Here is a 19,766-nt window from a genome sequence, read left to right on the forward strand (position 1 = left end):
TAATAAAATCTAGATAATAACGTATAATACTTGTTAAATGACATATACAAAATAAGTTTAAAATCTGTCATTCAGTGCAAGAATCATAATTATTTCACTTTTAGTCAACATAAACTGTTGCTCATACTTTAAATAATGGGAAACTGCACCAGTTACCTATTGTTTTCATGATTAGCACAAAGCGTTTCAAGAATTTACTCTCATTTTCAAGTCTATTCGTTTACATGAATAGTTTGGTAGTGTTTGCATGTGCGATTTTTTGCCTCTCTTGCATTGTAGATATCTTTTTCAAGTTACACTACAATCAGAAAGTTGGATAAAATTAATCTTGGAGTGTTTTATATGCTAGTGTTTGTTTACTTACAGGCATTGTGCCTCCTCCTTTACATAAAATGTTAGACACACACAAATCATTACTTTTTGTAATCAAAACGTACTACAAAGATATTATGAAACTATGGATTCACAAAGAGTTTGTACACAGTCAGAGGTTACAGCGTTTTTGGATTATATATATATATATATATATATATATATATATATATATATATATATATATATATATATATATATATTTGTCATTTATAAAATTTATTTTTACCAATATTCACTACTGAAATATCGATTACACTCTTTACATATTTATGAAAATTACTCCCCGGTATAAACCCAATAGAGAATCTGTGGAGCCACCTCCGTTGCCCAGTTTGGACCATGGATTCGATAGACCTAGTACAGCATGTCTCCAGGTCCCTGTCTGTACTGCTCTTCTGTATGTCTCGCGCTGAAAAGGTGGTTATTCCGGATTTTAACAGGTGGTCACGTTAATGTAACTGGACGGCATATAATTTCTGGCAGAGGTAGTCCTCCTTTTAATCATAATATACCGTTGAAAACATGCATCACTCTCGTATAAACAGAGGGTAGCAGAAATGATTAGTAGAAGGATAGCCCAGTATTTCTGATATCCCTGCTTAATAGTATTAGAATATATTCAGAGTTCAGATACACTTCTGTGCAAAACTTACGGGCAAGATCAACAAATTCCGTAACATGTAAACCACTTGGCAGAAGTGAAATTGCAGGAGAATGTTGCCAGAGGTGTTATAGTCGTGCACAAGCACTTAGCGTGAGGCCAGCGTGACCATAGCGTCAAATAGGTTTGGCCGCACAATACCAGACAATTGAAGGAAAGGAAGGTCAAACAGCTGATGCAATGCCATCTATATTTAACAGGACTGGAAGGCAGGCAATTTCACTTTCCACAAAGTCACGGCGACTGGATTGGTGTGGTCTCTTCTCCCGACGACCAGTACGTTGTGTTCCGTCGACACCCGCACATCGGCGGCATTGTTTGCAGGTGCATAGGGAGTGAAACAACGGGGAGTGGTGTCGGTTGATCTTCTCGGATGAGAGCAGGTACAGCCTGAGGAGTGATTCTGGACGGAGCCTCGCATGACGGGAGGTTGGATCACGTAACGCTCCCAGGGACACTGGCGAACATGATCAGTTTGGTGGTCGAGGAGTTAAGGTGTGGGAGGCGTCATATTGCACAGGCGTACTGAGAGCTTATTACACATAGTATAAAATAAAGTACACTAGGTGCAAGGGGATCTACACAACATGAAAACGAAAATGTGTTCCGTGACATTGGACTGCATTTTACTAAAATGGAAGTCCTGCGTTTAGTAGAACGTTAGAAACGAATTATGAAAAGACGCTGCCTACTAAAGATCCTGTAAAATAAAGCAAAGAGGACATGGTCGAAATAAGACTTATTATTTCTTTTATTTATTACTTACAATTAAGTTTTCTGCTAAGAAAAGCTCAGCATACAAATGTGCCTTTAAAGTTGGTGACCTTATGCGTAGCTAACTTCGAAAGTATATGCAACTCTTTCGATCGAAAAATTTATGTCTGTGATACCGAACCCTCATGACCGTAAACTCCACTGCTAGCTGATATCATGAGGGCGCAGTTCATCAAAACAGACGGAAATAAATCGACTCTGCACTTAGGATCATCGCTGTTAGAGCGAATGAAACCTCAGTACCAAGGAGCGACAGGCCTCTGCGTGTTGCACTACGCACTGTCTACGTAGGAAAACAAAACAGATTACACACGACTTAACAACAGCAGCAACAATACTCTAGCGTAGGCAAAACGTTGTCGAAACATGTCTTGGTAAAATCTAATACTATTATCCTGTTCTAATTGAAGCAGCATGTGATGTGACCTACTCCGGAAAGTAAACATATCAAAGCAGTCGCTCAAAAACGAACTACAACATGTCTATCTCACTGAGCTGGCTTCATCATCATTATACCAGCTCCTAGTGGATGGCACTCCTTTGTCTCAGCCGACAGTCAATAGTCGTAATTTATGGACTCTTCACAGGACAGGAGTTAAGAGGAAATAAAGTGAAGGTTGGCAATAAAAAATGAAGAACATCCCAGAAAAAGAAAAAAAATCCTACACTGAATATAAATTTAAGTGTTGGAATGTTTTCTCTGGAAGTTTTTTTCTGGACCCGTATTTGGAAGTGAATGGTGGATAATGGACGGTACTGATAAGAAGACAATAGATGCTGTAGAATGCTGAAGTTTTGAGGGGTAGATAGGATACCTGATGTTGAGGTCTACTTGGGAGAGAATAAATTTGTGGCACAGCTTGAATAAGAGGAGTGATAAGTTAGTATTACTCATACAAAGTCATGAATGACTACGTCGTTCATCTTTGCAGTGGTGCTACATAGGAATAACCTGGGGATGTACGTCTTTATCTTCATTAGCAAAAGATTACATGAAAATGAAGTAATTCTACTATACATTTTTAACACTCCATTTCAGTTCCTGTATCATGCATGAGTGTCTGTACGTAAATCTTTGTACCACCAGCATTCTTTATAGTCGACCGTAATTTCTTTGGGTGTTGTGAGAGATCTTCCTGTAATTTTCTCCTCCACTACTAGTTGAAGGCTTGCCATTGCAACAGCCAAGCTTGTTTCTTATACTGTAGCGTCTCCTTATCTCTAGCCATATGCTTTATTTTACACTTACTACGCAGAAGTTTCTTTACCGTGCCAGTGTACCATGGTACGCCCTCTCATTACGAACTGCACCACGAGTTGCAAATCTATCCAGTACATGGTCAGCTGTTTTTCTGAACTTCAGTTACGAAAACTTAACATGTTCCTGTCCAGAGCTAAATGTTTCCAGTTCCTCGTAGCGATATTACTCTACTGCATCGTTATCCAGTCTGAACATATAAGTCATTCTACTGGTCTTAGTTCCCTTTTGTCCTTTGGTTTAATTGTTGCTACTACAGTCTCACGGCCAATGATAAGTTTCAACGTTCACATCGTCAAACATATCAAGTCTATTTGTTGCTTATGTAATATATTTCCACCATGAATGGGCTTCCGAACTATTTATTGTAGGGAGCTTCCAGAAAAGTCGTTTAATATTGCTTTGCAGGAACTTTTTTTCACTCCCACCTAACTGTAATTATCCCAATTCTTTTTTTTCTTTATTGAATTTCGATTCCCCCGCGAAGGGGGCGGACTGGCAGCAGCTTATTACACTGCTCTGCAGCCTACAGACTTTTTAAAACGTAAGAAGAAGTTAAGAAATAATAAAAGCGAACGGTGAAACGGTGACTTAAACTGTAAAACGGCGGAAAATTGTGGATAGTTCAAACATAAAGCAATCGGTTGGCAAAGCGAATAAAATACACAGGAAGCAGACAGGTAACGTAGTAGACAGACAATTAAAAAAACATGGCGTCAGTCTGGTTTCTGTTCAAAAGAGATACAAAATCACACCCAGCGACATTATGGTATCTTTTCGCAACACTTCGGAAAAACACAACACTGAACACTCACTGTAAACACTGCACTAAAATATTGGCACAAAGAGGACACACCATAGCCTAGGGCAGATGGTGGGGGGGGGGGGGGGGGGTGGACCTGGACAGATGAGGGGGAAAACAAGGAGGGAGGAGAGGAAAAACGAAAGGGGGGAGAACCAAAGGAGTGAGAGGACTGATAAGGGTGGGGGGGGGGGAGGTGCAGGGCAGACGCGAGAGGAAATTGGAAAAGACAGAGGAGGGAAATGCAAAAGGACTCGGGAGACAGAAGGGGGGCAGAGAGAGGGTAGGTGGGGAAAAAAGACGATGGAATGGGGGTAGAGGGAGCCCAGGAAAAGGACGGAGGAAAGGAGAGAGGGTGAGGATCAGAGTTGATAGGAGGGATAAATGGAGGGAGAGAGGGCATCATCTGGGAGGAGGAGTTGATAGAAGCCACCTTGGGAAAGGAAATGAAGGGTGGAGAGATGGAGGGTAGGGGGGACACAACAGTGAAGACATGGCAGGGGGTGGGGTTGAGAGAGGAGAGGAGCAACCAGGGGGTGAGGGGGATCAAGGCAGCAGGAGGTGTGGAGTATGCAGTTATGTTCGAGGAACAGGAGCAGATGGGGGAAAGGAATGAGGTCATAGGGGATCCGCGTGGGGGACTGGAGGTGTATACGGAAGGCGAGGCATTATCCCAACAATCTGTTGGATGATGAAAATCTTTTCCAACATACGTACTAGCGAGCTGAGATTCTCTATAAGTTTTCTTATATATCTGGGGGTGAATCGGATGATCGACAGAAAAATCCAATTATACAGGGTGGTCCATTGATCGTGATAGGGCCAAAAATCTCACGAAATAAGCGTCAAACGAAAAAACTACAAAGAACTTGTCTAGCTTGAAGGGGAAAACCAGATGGCGCTATGGTTGACCCGCTAGATGGCGTTGCCATAGGTCAAACAGGAGCTCCGCAGCAGACCAACCCTACGTGTTAAAAAGTTGACACAGCGACATAGTCAGTTACGATTACAGTGGGGACAAGATAATTGTAATTCGACCATAGACCAACGAAAACATGTCAGCTCCTTGGTTGAATCACAATTTTGGAACACTGGGCCTATGCTCCTCTCCGCTAAAGTGGTCAACGAGGTGAACGGCGACTCGAAATGTGCTGCGCGCCACAGATGCAGGCTGGCTGGAGCAATATTATGCTGTGGGAGACGTTCTTCTCCGCTTCCATGGGACCTGTGGTAGTAATCGAAGACACGCCAACAGCTGCGAACCACCTGCTTCATTTCTTGCTTGATGTCTTGCCCAACGATGCTATCTTTCAGCAGTATGACCGTCCTTATCTCGGAACCAAAACCGTTCTGCAGTGGTTTGAGTATCATTGTAGTGAACTTGATGTCTTCGGAGACCAAATTCTCCTGATGTATGTCCTACAGAACACATCTGAGTCGCTATTGGACACCAGCACCCCGTACACAAATCAGGGTCCGTTATTGATGCGAATAACATGACCTGTACGTAGACATGTAATGTCACATAGCTCCACAAACGTAGCAGCAAACTGTCGGTGGCCGGCCACGGTGGTCTCGCGGTTCTAGGCGCGCAGTCCGGAACCGTGCGACTGCTACAGTAGCACGTTCGAATCCTGCCTCGGGCGTGGATGTGTATGATGTCATTAGGTTAGTTAGGTTTAAGTAGTTCTAAGTTCCAGGGGACTAATGACCACAGCAGTTGAGTCCCATAGTGCTCAGAGCTATTTGAACCATTTTTTGAAACTGTCGGATCCTGATACGCAGAATCATTTATGTATTTCGTTCCAAAAATGGACCGACAAGCTGCGAAGCAAGTGGTTATAATGTTTCGGCTCGTCAGTGTATGTCTTCTTTCAATAATTTTGCACGCAGTTTTAATTTATATCATGGTGGATTAGAGTTTCATGTCTACTGCGGCAAATACACCACATTTTTACATGTTATACCAGAATGGAGTTCGGTTACCCGATCAAATAAAGTTTTTCCGAGCTCTGTTGTGTTAAAAAGCGCATTGCGCTTTCTCCTGTACAGGCGCTAATGTGACAACAGCACTTCTATATTACGCTACCTGTAAGGAGAGAGAGAGAGAGAGAGAGAGAGAGTGAGTGAGAGAGAGAGAGAGAGAGAGAGAGCGAAAGAAAAGAAAGCAGATGCTGTCAGACCACATGCCATAAAGACTTATCGTTGTGACATTGCTGTATGCACACTGAAGAGCCAAAGAAACTGGTACACCTGCCAAATATTGTGTAGGGCCCCTGCGAGCACGCAGAAGTGCCGCAACGCCACGTCGCATGGGCTCTACTGATGTCTGAAGTAGTGCTGGAGGGAATTAATACCATGAATTATGCAGTGCTGTCCATAAATCTGTAAGAGTACGAGGGAGTGGAGATCTCTTCTGAACAGCACGTTGCAAGGCATCACAGATATGCTCAATAATGTTCATGTCTGAGGATTTTGGTGGACAACGGAAGTGTTTAAACTCAAAAGAGTGTCCCTGGAGCCACTTTGCAGAAATTCCGGACGTGTGGAATGTCGCATTGTCATGCTGGAATTGCCCAAGTCCGTCGGAATGCACAAAGGACATGAATGGATGCACCTGATCTGATAGGGTGCTTAAGTACGTGTCACCTGTCAGAGGTGTATCTAGACGTATCAGGGATCCTATATCACTCCAACTGCACACGCCCCACACCATTACAGAGGCTCCACCAGCTTGAACAATCCCTTGTTGACTTGCAGAGTCCATGGGTTCATGAGGTTGTCTCCATATTCGTACACGTCCATCCGCTCGATACAAGTTGAAACGAGACTCATCAGACTAGATAACGGGTTTCGGGTCATCTACAGTCCAGGGTCGTTGTTGCGGGTCCAGGCGAGGCATAAAGGTGCGTATCGTGCAGTCATCAGCGGTACACGAGGGTAAAACCAATATCGATGATGTTTTTGAAGACGCACGCCTATACAAGTTTCTCTGGCGCTTCCGTGTAGAATAGTTGCTCAGAAGTAAATTTTTGTATTTATTCATGCTCATCATGTAGATTCAAGAAAGTTGTAATTCGAACTTCGACCGTTGTAGAGGAACTCAGCCAAGGCCACGGACGTCGTTCACGTGAGACACTGCCGAAGTTAAGCCGCAACGATCGCTCAATGAGTCTAGCGTGGGCCGCGGCGGTTATCTCGCGCCGCTGGACCTTGCTCCTGCGGTGACATCACGAGATGCGGCGCCCTTGGGGACTGGCAGAGCCGCGGGCACGCGCCTGAGGTCCATTCGTGTACCCTTGAAGACTGCATGACACAAAGCTTTACGCCCCGCCTGGGCCCGACAACAACTACACTACTGGCCATTAACATTGCTACACCACAAAGATGACGTGCTACAGACACGAAATTTAACCGACAGGAAGAAGATGCTGTGATATGCAAATGATTAGCTTTTCAGAGCATTCACATGACGTTGGCGCCCGTGGCGACATCTACAATGTGCTGACATGAGGGAAGTTTCCAACCGATTTCTCATACACAAACAGCAGTTGACCGGTGCTGCCTGATGAAACGTTGTTATGCCTCGTGTAAGGAGGAGAAATGCGTACCATCACGTTTCCGACTTTGATACAGGTCGGATTGTAGCCTATCGCGATTGCGGTTTACCGTATCACCACATTGCTGCTCGCGTTGGTCGAGATCCAATGACTGTTAGCAGAATATGAAATTGGTGGGTTCAGGAGGGTAATACGGAACGCCGTGCTGGATCCCAACGGACTCGTATCCTCTTCAGTCCCGGCGTACACATGTGAGCACATCAGATCTTTGTACTACCATCCTGCCAAATGACGTTTTCCTGAACTGAGACCTGATGTGCACGACTGTTGTCAGTTTTGGCGGGTTTTCTTACATCCTGAAACTTTCGATCTGAAGGATGGCGTCATCTGCGACACGCGAGAAAGGTAAATTCAGTTTCAATAATCCTTTTTGAATTGTATTACTGTTTTTATCGTGTCTTACTCCAACCAAGACATCAAGAAAGTGATATGTGTATGCAATGACAACGATAGTTTCGTAGTTTTACAAACATCGACTGTTGAATTTGAAGTACACATTTGTGTACATCAGGTCTTAGCTCACAGAATGTAGTGGTACTAACGGTAAGACTGATCGCATTGTGAAATCGTAATTTAAAACGTAATCTAAATTAAAGTCGAAATACTAATACTCTAGGAGCGCACCTAAGTTATTGTGGTTGTTCTGGTGTAATGGGTAGTGTGTTGAATTCGGAATCCTGACGAAAACTCAAAAATTTTTAATTTTGTTATTAGGTTCAGTTTCATTTCTTTATTCCATTACATCAACGGTTACTTTCACTTTATCTCATTTTCGCTTCACAGCTCTAACAGACGATGAAATTATAAAACTGCTCGAGACGAGTGACTTGAGTTCCTTGTCAGACGAAGATGAGCCTGTTGATGAACCTCCAACTCCACCTGAACGAATTGGCGTGCTTGAAGTTGAAGGATGCAATGTGGATGTTACTCCTGAGGCACCTGCACCAGCTTCATCTTCTCACTGTCGTCCACTAACATGGAGGCAATCTAAGTAAGCAATACATTGGTGTAGTTCTGTGTGTCATGTGACACGATTTAGATCAGTATATTTTTCAGTGGTACTACACTCCTGGAAATGGAAAAAAGAACACATTGACACCGGTGTGTCAGACCCACCATACTTGCTCCGGACACTGCGAGAGGGCTGTACAAGCAATGATCACACGCACGGCACAGCGGACACACCAGGAACCGCGGTGTTGGCCGTCGAATGGCGCTAGCTGCGCAGCATTTGTGCACCGCCGCCGTCAGTGTCAGCCAGTTTGCCGTGGCATACGGAGCTCCATCGCAGTGTTTAAAACTGGTAGCATGCCGCGACAGCGTGGACGTGAACCGTATCTGCAGTTGACGGACTTTGAGCGAGGGCGTATAGTGGGCATGCTAGAGGCCGGGTGGACGTACCGCCGAATTGCTCAACACGTGGGGCGTGAGGTCTCCACAGTACATCGATGTTGTCGCCAGTGGTCGGCGGAAGGTGCACGTGCCCGTCGACCTGGGACCGGACCGCAACGACGCACGGATGCACGCCAAGACCGTAGGATCCTACGCAGTGCCGTAGGGGACCGCACCGTCACTTCCCAGCAAATTAGGTACACTGTTGCTCCTGGGGTATCGGCGAGGACCATTCGAAACCGTCTCCATGAAGCTGGGCTACGGTCCCGCACACCGTTAGGCCGTCTTCCGCTCTGGCCCCAACATCGTGCAGCCCGCCTCCAGTGGTGTCGCGACAGGCGTGAATGGAGGGACGAATGGAGACGTGTCGTCTTCAGCGATGAGAGACGCTTCTGCCTTGGTGCCAATGATGGTCGTATGCGCGTTTGGCGCCGTGCAGGTGAGCGCCACAATCAGGACTGCATACGACCGAGGCACACAGGGCCAACACCCGGCATCATGGTGTGGGGAGCGATCTCCTACACTGGCCGTACACCTCTGGTGATCGTCGAGGGGACACTGAATAGTGCACGGTACATCCAAACCGTCATCGAACCCATCGTTCTACCATTCCTAGACCGGCAAGGGAACTTGCTGTTCCAAAAGGACAATGCGCGTCCGCATGTATCCCGTGCCACCCAACGTACTCTAGAAGGTGTAAGTCAACTACCCTGGCCAGCAAGATCTCCGGATCTGTCCCCCATTGAGCATGTTTGAGACTGGTTGAAGCGTCGTCTCACGCGGTGTTCACGTCCAGCACGAAAGCTGGTCCAACTGAGGCGCCAGGTGGAAATGGCATAGCAAGCCGTTCCACAGGACTACATCCAGCATCTCTACGATCGTCTCGATGGGAGAATAGCAGCCTGCATTGCTGCGAAAGGTGGATATACACTGTACTAGTGGCGACATTGTGCATGCTCTGTTGCCTGTGTCTATGTGCCTGTGGTTCTGTCAGTGTGATCATGTGATGTATCTGACCCCAGGAATGTGACAATAAAGTTTCCCCTTCCTGGGACAATGAATTCACGGTGTTCTTATTTCAATTTCCAGGAGTGTAATTGTTTGCAGGATGTGTAATCGACAGCCTTCTGACGACTACTTTGAAGAACAGACTGATGGTCAACTGCGAAATCCTTCACAGTTATTTTTCGAGTACTTCGATAAAAATTTCTGGAGAAATGTTGCAGGACAAACTAATTTATATCATTACCAAAAGAACTCAAAAAGTCTGGATACAAATACTAATGAAATTTTGTCCCTTGTCGGAATTGAGATATTGATGGGTACAGTGAAATTGCCCCAGGCAAGACTTTACTGGAATATGCAACTGGATATTCCAATTGTATCATCAACCATGACAAGAGATAGATACTACAAATTACGTAATAATCTGCATCTTGTAAATAATTTGGAAGATCATGACGCAAATGACAAACTTTGGAAGGTTAGATCTTTAATTGATGCTTTTAGAAATAAATGTATTAGTTTACCCAGGTCGCAACACCTTTCTGTGGATGAACAGATGATTTCATTCACGGGGAGGTGTAAGATGCGAACATATGTACCTTCCAAACCTAATCCACTTGGCCTCAAAAATTCTGTTTTAGCGTCATCAGATGGACTTGTCCTTGATTTTGCTATATACACTGGCAAAGGAACAATTCCTGACAGCGATAAAAAAGAACATGGCCTGGGAGCGGGTATACTCAAACTACTGACTAGAACTATACCCAATGATTACAATCATGTAATTTACAATGACAGATTTTTCACCAGTTCAAAATCTGTTCAGCTTCTACTAGACAGGAATATGTTTCAGACAGGAACTGCGATGATCAATAGAGTAAAAGAAGTAGCTTCTAAGTTCAAGAGAGATCAGGAGCTGCAGCGGGGGAATGGGATGAGTACGTAAGGGAGGACCAGGAAATTTGTGCCCTCAAATGGAAGGACAATAAATCCGTCACTTTGTTATCCTCGTGAATAGGGAGCGAACCAGAGGGGACCTGCAAACGATGGCGTAATACAGAAAAAGCAAAGGTTAGTGTCAAACAACCAGCCATCATCAAAATCTATAATCGCAACGTGGATGGCATTGATCTTTGTGATAGATACATGGCATACTATAGGTCAAACTACAGAACAAAAAAGTGGACTGTCAGAGTATTCAACCACTTCACTGATTTAGCCATAATTAATTCATGGATTATGTACAAAAGGTGTTGTCAAAAAGAAGGGATAACAAAACAAAAGTGGATGTCTCTCATAAACTTCAGAATTCACTTGTCCCACGACTTGGTAAAAAATTGTAGACTCACTGGAACTGTCGAAAGAAATTTCTCCGAGTGTGACACAGGAGATTGTCAGCAGTTCTGATGAAGATGAGCAGCATCAGCCCACAAAACGAAGACGAATTGTACCAAAGCCAACTAGAGAAAGCAAATGTGACAGGGTTGACCGCCTTCCTGAATATATTGAGAGTAATCAAAATATCCACGGGTGTACTGCCGGTCTTATAGTGTCCAACGGGCACAATATTTCGGCGATCAAACATGTCGCCATCATCAGGTGAACTGACGGACTGAGCTCCTGTGAACGTGATGATGGCGACATGTTTGATCGCCGAAGTATTGTGCCCGTTGGACACTATAAGACCGGCAGTACACCCGTGGATATTTTGATTATCAAATACGCCGGGAGAAACTCAAGAAGCACATATTGAGAGTAGTTTTGCCTCAAGGTGTCGGTTACCAGGGTGCAAGTCACGTTCCCGCATAATGTGTAAAAAGTGCAAAGTTTATTTGTGCGTATTAAAAAACAATTGTTTTGCTAAATTCCATAAACATGAGAAGTAATGTGTTCATAAAATGTAATGTGTACATAAAAATGAGAAGTAATGTGTACATTTTTCATTGGTAATAAAAATATGAAAATACTATGAGATCGGCATTTTTTTCTCTGTTGAGACCCAATGTACACACATGTGTACATTCAATTACTCAAACATTACATAAAATAAAATTTCAAAATTAGTTTTTTGTGTTACTTTGATATCAGATGCACCAAAAAAAGCAACTGAAACATTTTCCATTCTTTGTTTATCTTCGGGACTGAAGAGGGTATAACTAACAGTCGAGATGACAGGCATCTTATCCGCATGGCTGTAACAGATCTTGCAGCCACGTCTCGATTCCTGAGTCAACAGATGGGGACGTTTGTAAGACAATAGCCATCTGCACGAACAGTTCGGCTACGTTTGCAGCAGCATGGACTATCAGCTCAGAGACCATGGCTGCGGTTACCCTTGACGCTGCATCACAGACAGGAGCGCCTGCGATGGTGTACTCAACGACGAACCTGGGTGCACGAATAGCAAATCGTCATTTTTTTCTGATGAATCCTGGTTCTGTTTACAGCATCATGATGGTCGCATCCGTGTTTGGCGACATCGCGGTGAACACACATTAGAAGTGTGTATTCGTCGTCGCCATACTGGCGTATCAACCGGCGTGATGGTATGGGGTGCCATTGGTTACACGTCTCGGTCACCTCTTGTTCGCATTGACGGCACTAATTTGAACAGTGGACGTTACATCTCAGATGTGGCTCTACCCTTCATTCGATCCCTGTGAAACCCTTCATTTCAGCAGGATAATGCACGACCGCATGTTGCAGGTCCTGTACGGGCCTTTCTGGATACAGAAAATGTTCGACTGCTGCCCTGGCCAGCACATTCTCCAGATCTCTCACCAATTGACAACGTCAGGTCAATGGTGGCCGAGCAACTGGCTCGTCACAATACGCCAGTCACTACTCCTGATGAACTGCGGTATCGTGTTGAAGCTGAATGGGCCATCCAAGCTCTGTTTGACTCAATGCCCAGGAGTATCACGGCCATTATTACGGTCAGAGGTGGTTGTTCTGGGTACTGATTTCTCAGGTTCTATGCACCCAAACTGCGTGAAAATGTACTCACGTGTCAGTTCTAGTATAATACATTTGTGTAATGAATACCCGTTTATCATCGGCATTTCTTCTTGGTATAGAAATTTTAATGGCCAGTAGTCTACATTGAACTATTGATGACTGGAAATATTTTGTCCGAGTTTCGTTTCAAATTTTATCGAGCGAATTAGCGTGTATGGGTATGGAGACAACCTCATGGACCCTGCATGTCAGCAGGAGACTGTTCAAGCTGGTGGAGGCTCTGTAATGGTGTGGAGCGTGTGCAGGTGGAGTGATGTGGGACCTCTGATATGTCTAGATACAACTCTGACGGGGGACACGCACGTAAGCATCCTGTCTGATCATCTGCATCTATTCATGTCCATTGTGCATTCCGACGGACTTGTGCAATTTCAGCACAACAATGCGACGCCCCACACGTCCATAATTTCTACAGAGTTACTCCAGGGACACTCTTCTGAGTTTAAACACTTCCGATGGCCACCAGAGTCTACAGACATGAACGTTATTGAGCATATTTGGGACACCTTGCAACGTGCTGTTCAGAAGAAATCTCGACCCCCTCGTACTCTTACGGATTTGTGGACAGCCCTGCAGGATTCATGGTGTCAGTTCCCTCCAGCACTACTTCAGACATTAGTCGAGTACATGTCACTTTGTATTGCGGAACTTTTGCGTATTACACGATATTAGGCAGGCGTACCAGTTTCTTTGGCTCTTCAGTATACGACTTGCATGTGTACATTGATTCCCTCGTGTTCCTCCTTGTAAATGTCGTTTAAAATGTTTAGTCATTCTAAATATCTCTCACAATTTGTTCAGTCAGTTTAGTGACACCAACTATTCTTACCACGTGCTGTACTGTATGTGAGTGACGTCATCTGCACGTCGGGCTTTTTGTTTTTAGGTCTCTCTTCCGCACTCGCGGTCATGTTAGTAACACTGAATGTATAGCACCATTTGTGACTGCAATAAAAGTCTTATTTAGACCATGAGCGTTTTCCGTTATTTTAAAGGATTTTCAGTGGCCAGCTTCTTTCCGTAATTGATTTCTAACATTCTACTAAACACAGGATTTGAATTTTTTGTAAACTGCAGTTCTCTGTCATGGAATACATTTTCGTTTCCATGTCGTGTAGATTCCCTTACATGTAGTGTACTTTATTTTATACGTTGTGTAATAAGTGTTCAGTACACCAATGGCACATCATGCCTCCGAGACATTAACTCCCCGGCCACGTACTGATCACGTTAGACAAAGTTCCTGGAAGCGTGACGTGTTCCCATTTCCCGTCATCTGAGACTACGTCCAGAATCCCTCCCCAGACTCATCTGAGAAGATCAACCGATGCCACTGCCCGTTGGTGCAGTCCCTATGCTCCTGGCACCATCGCAAACGATGTCGCCGATGTGCGGGTGTCGACGGCACACAACGTCCTGGTCTTCGGACAAAGAGACTACCCCAATCCAGTCGATGTGCCACTGCGGAACTTGAAAATACGTGCCTTCCAATCCAGTTAAATATGGGTGCCGTTGCACCAGTTGTTTGACGTGAATGCCTTCTTATCTGTGCCACAATGCAGTTGCCATCTGCTGCTGTAGATGACAGCGCGATGATTCTTCCCCGTGTGAAGTCATCCAAATGTTGTCCCCAGGCCATGGTGTAATGAAGAACAGCACCGCAGCGCAGCGCACGTTTGTGGTCGCTGATTGAAACACGGTGTCTCCTCGCTTTCCTTCAACCATCGCTTACTGCTTGGTCAACTATTTTTGTCGTTATAGTAACGCTGGCCTCCTATGTGTCTGTGCACGACTTCGACACCTCTGGTAACATGCTCCCGCACTTTCATTCACATCCGCCGAATAGCTCATACGCTATTGCACTTTCTCTATCATGTTCTTAAGTACAAAATTGTTAAGGCTTTCGTGGCCACTTGTTGACAAACTGCCTATTGGCTTCTGTCTCGGGTTCTTCGGCCGACGTTAATCTACTGATTTTTCTGACGTTTCGCCAGCACTAGTAGCTGGCATTGTCAAAGCTTCACCCCCCGTTGCCGGTGGTGAACTGTAGCCGAGCTCGCGGCCGCAGACTATATGTACCTGGCGCGCCAACGTCCGAGGGCTTCTCCGCGGTCATTTCCGGTGCGGTTCTCCTCTTGCTACCTGCAACTGTCGTCCGCTGCAGTACGGGAAGCCAGGATCCTTTCACCTTAAGGCTTTCCTCTTTCTTGTCCAAACTGTTCGCGTGTTTTTGTATTTCTACAGCTTCTCTCAACAAGCGCGTGTGATAGTGCTTCTCTACAGCCAGAACTTCCGTGTCGGCGAATTTTATTACGTGGTCGGTCTCATTCAGTGCGTGCTCGGCCACGGCCGATTTCTCCACCTGCCCCAACCTCGGCTCCAGTTCACCACCGGCAATGGAGGGTGAAGCTTTGACAATGCCAGACACTCGTGCTGGCGAAACGTCAGAAAAATCATTAGATGAACGTCGGCCGAAGAACCCGAGACAGAAGCCAATAGGCAGTTTGTCACGGTTCAAATGGCTCTGAGCACTATGGGACTTAACAGCTGTGGTCATCAGTCCCCTAGAACTTAGAACTACTTAAACCTAACAAACCTAAGGACATCACACACATCCATGCCCGAGGCAGGATTCGAACCTGCGACTGTAGCAGTCGCGCGGTTCCGGACTGCGTGCCTAGAACCGCTAGACCACCGCCGCCGGCGCAGTTTGTCATGTTCTTAAGTCTTGCACACCAGTGTATCTCATTCTACAGTACAGGGGTACCAGAAACACTGGTCGGTAGTTCTGCTGATCATTTATGCCAGCCTTTTTTTTTATATAAGAGTGTGACGCATGTTTCCAACGGTGTACTCTTATTAAAAGGGTGGCTACCTCAGCCAGCTATTGTACGTGTTATACGCTGTCCAGTGACATTAATGAGATCATCTGTCAAACGCCTGAATAACCACCTTTCACAGCTTGAGACGTGCAGAAAGAAAGTCAGTGAGATTTTGGAAGGTACTGACAGGTATGTAGAACCATGCCGACTCCAGTGCACCACCATATGTGATAGGTTTGTCGAATCTGTAGCATAACTTGGACAGACGCACGTGATTGTATGTATATGTAGCGTCGAAATAACGACGGGAAGCACAAAAATGGGCACTAATCAGTATTCTTTACTGTAAATAACTTTATATCTAAATAAGTTATATAATTAATTTTGTGAAATATAGTTATGATTTCATAAATAATATTTCGAAGATATATCGGCAGTCAGCCTGTGGCTGAATGTGTTCGATTGTAAGACTTTTTTGTTTTAGAAAATAGGTGAACACCAGTGTATCCGAGCTCAGAATATACAGGGTGATTCAAAAAGAATGCCTCAACTTTAGGAATTTAAAACTCTGCAACGACAAAAGGCAGAGCAAAACACTATCTGTCGGCGAATTAAGAGAGCTATAAAGTTTCATTTAGTTGTACATTTGTTCGCTTGAGGCGCTGTTGACCAATAAAGGTTTTTGTCCCTTTTTCTTCGAACGTGCTACTGTAACTGGACTACAGTATCTGGAGATGTTAGAGAATTGGCTGTTCCCTCAGCTCGAATAAGAAGCACAACAATTCATATTTCAGCAGGATGGAGCGCCACCACATTGGCACTTATCTGTCCGTAACTGCCTGAAATTCAACTACCCGAGGCGATGGATCGGCCGCCAGGCAGCCCGTGACAGAGCACTTCATCACTGGCCTCCAAGAAGCCCTGATCTTACCCCCTGCGATTTTTTCTTATGGGGGTATGTTGAGGATATGGTGTTTCGGCCACCTCTCCCAGCCACCATTGATGATTTGAAACGAGAAATAACAGCAGCTATCCAAACTGTTACGCCTGATATGCTACAGAGAGTGTGGAACGAGTTGTAGTATCGGGTTGATATTGCTCGAGTGTCTGGAGGGGGCCATATTGAAATTCTCTGAACTTGTTTTTGAGTGAAAAAAAAACCTTTTTAAATACTTTTTGTAATGATGTATAACAGAAGGTTATATTATGTTTCTTTCATTAAAAACACATTTTTCAAGTTGTGGTATTCTTTTTGAATCACCCTGTATTCTAACATTCTACAGCACATAGTTGTGCTGATCATTTATGCTAGCCTTTGTTTATATGAGTGTAACGCATGTTTTCAAATAGCAATGATTTCAGATAACCGATACAGGCCCCGCAGAATTGATGGTTGTATAAAGAAGGTTGTATACATGGAAGAATCCTGGAGATACTAAAAGGTATCAGATAGATTATATAATGGTAAGACAGAGATTTAGGAATCAGGTTTTAAGAACCAGAGGTTGTCCAGAGCTTCAAGGAGAGCATAAGGGAACAATTGACAGCAATGGGGGAAAGAAATACAGTAGAAGAAGAATGGGTAGCTCTGAGGGATGAAGTAGTGAAGGCAGCAGAGGATAAATTAGGTACAAAGACGAGGGCTGCTAGAAATCCTTGGGTAACAGAAGAAATATTGAATTTAATTGATGAAAGGAGAAAATATAAAAATGCAGTAAATGAAGCAGGCAAAAACGAATACAAACGTCTCAAAAATGAGATCGATAGGAAGTGCAAAATGGCTAAGCAGGGATGGCTAGAGGACAAATGTAACGATGTAGAAGCTTATCTCACTAGGGGTAAGATAGATACTGCCTACAGGAAAATTAAAGAGACCTTTAGAGAGAAGAGAACCACGTGTATGAATATCAAGAGCTCAGATGGCAACCCAGTTCTAAGCAAAGAAGGGAAGGCAGAAAGGTGGAAGGAGTATATAGAAGGTTTATACAAGGGCGATGTACTTGAGGACAATATTATAGAAATGGAAGAGGATGTAGATGAAGACGATATGGGAGGTAAGATACTGCGTGAAGAGTTTGACAGAGCACTGAAAGACCTGAGTCGAAACAAGGCCCCCGGAGTAGACAACATTCCATTAGAACTACTGACGGCCTTGGGATAGCCAGTCATGACAAAACTCTACCAGCTGGTGAGCAAGATGTATGAGACAGGTGAAACAACCTCAGACTTCAAGAAGAATATAATAATTCCAATCCCAAAGAAAGCAGGCGCTGACAGATGTAAAAATTACCGAACTATCAGTTTAATAAGTACAGCTGCAAAATACTAACGCGAATTCTTTACAGACGAATGGAAAAACTGGTAGATGCGGACCTCGGGGAGGAGCAGTTTGGATTCCGTAGAAATGTTGGAACACGTGAGGCAATACTGACCTTACGACTTATCTTAGAAGAAAGATTAAGAAAAGGCAAACCTACATTTCTAGCATTTGTAGACTTAGAGAAAGCTTTTGACAATGTTCACTGGAATACTCTCTCTCAAATTCTAAAGTTGGCAGGGGTAAAATACAGGGAGCGAAAGGCTATTTACAATTTGTACAGAAACCAGATGGCAGTTATTAGAGTCGAGGGGCATGAAACGGAAGCAGTGGTTGGGAAAGGAGTGAGACAGGGTTGTAGCCTCTCCCCGATGTTATTCAATCTGTATATTGAGCAAGCAGTAAAGGAAACAAAAGAAAGATTTGGAGTAGGTATTAAAATTCATGGAGAAGAAGTAAAAACTTTGAGGTTCGCTGATGACATTGTAATTCTGTCAGAGACAGCAAAGGACTTGGAAGAGCAGTTGAACGGAATGGAAAGTGTCTTGAAAAGAGGATATAAGATGAACATCAACAAAAGCAAAACGAGGATAATGGAATGTAGTCAAATTAAATCGGGTGATGCTGAGGGAATTAGATTAGGAAGTGAGACACTTAAAGTAGTAAAGGAGTTTTGCTATCTAGGAAGTAAAATAACTGATGATGGTCGAAGTAGAGAGGATATAAAAAGTAGACTGGCAATGGCAAGAAAAGCGTTCCTGAAGAAGAGAAATTTGTTAACATCCAGTATAGATTTAAGTGTCAGGAAGTCGTATCTGAAAGTATTTGTTTGGAGTGTAGCCATGTATGGAAGTGAAACATGGACGATAACTAGTTTGGACAAGAAGAGAATAGAAGCTTTCGAAATGTGGTGCTACAGAAGAATGCTGAAGATTAGATGGGTAGATCACGTAACTAATGAGGAGGTATTGAATAGGATTGGGGAGAAGAGAAGTTTGTGGCACAACTTGACTAGAAGAAGGGATCGATTGGTAGGACATGTTCTGAGGCATCAAGGGATCACAAATTTAGCATTGGAGGGCAGCGTGGAGGGTAAAAATCGTAGAGGGAGACCAAGAGATGAATACACTAAGCAGATTCAGAAGGATGTAGGTTGCGGTAGGTACTGGGAGATGAAGAAGCTTGCACAGGATAGAGTAGCATGGAGAGCTGCATCAAACCAGTCGCAGGACTGAAGACAACAACAACAACAACAATTAAAAGATGTAATCTGGTGCTGTCTCTTTCTCTTGTCTGTTAGCTTTCGTACTGATATCACACACTAAAGCTGCGTTCCTCACGTACCAGTAACTAATCTTTCTTTCATGTAGACTTTTACAACCATCTTTAATTAATTTAATGTAACTTAGTTATGTCTCGTGAGTTCTCATTTTAACAGCCCTCCTAGTAGATATAAGATACATGAAATGTTTTACTATTACACAAATGACCAAATCGAGCTTAACGGATCACAGTGTGGAGACGCTATGGCCGAATACAATTAGCATTCTGCCACTTATTCATTTGCAACTTGTTACAGCGCTCCTGACATTAACTGCCGATGATCGCAAAGCGTTTTAAATGATCTGGCCGCAGTCTCCAAGCTACGATTCTGTTCCGCCCGTAAATAACAGATTCAGGCTCCGCAGAATTGATGGTTCTATTAAAAGACATGATGAGGTC

At 44.1% G+C, this 19,766-nt stretch overlaps 1 protein-coding gene across 1 annotated transcript in view; it reads left to right on the forward strand.

Annotated features, from left to right (window-relative positions):
• The first annotated feature begins 7,807 nt into the window (after nt 1-7,807).
• Nucleotides 7,808-19,766, forward strand: part of LOC126355296 (15-hydroxyprostaglandin dehydrogenase [NAD(+)]-like) — a 50,293-nt gene continuing 38,334 nt past the window's right edge. The window contains exons 1-2 of the mRNA XM_050005586.1: nt 7,808-7,835; nt 8,274-8,481. Coding sequence (XP_049861543.1) covers nt 7,808-7,835; nt 8,274-8,481 — 236 coding nt within the window. The remainder of the gene's footprint in view (nt 7,836-8,273; nt 8,482-19,766) is intronic.

Source organism: Schistocerca gregaria, chromosome 3, assembly GCF_023897955.1.
Source record: "Schistocerca gregaria isolate iqSchGreg1 chromosome 3, iqSchGreg1.2, whole genome shotgun sequence".
NCBI lineage: Eukaryota > Metazoa > Arthropoda > Insecta > Orthoptera > Acrididae > Schistocerca > Schistocerca gregaria.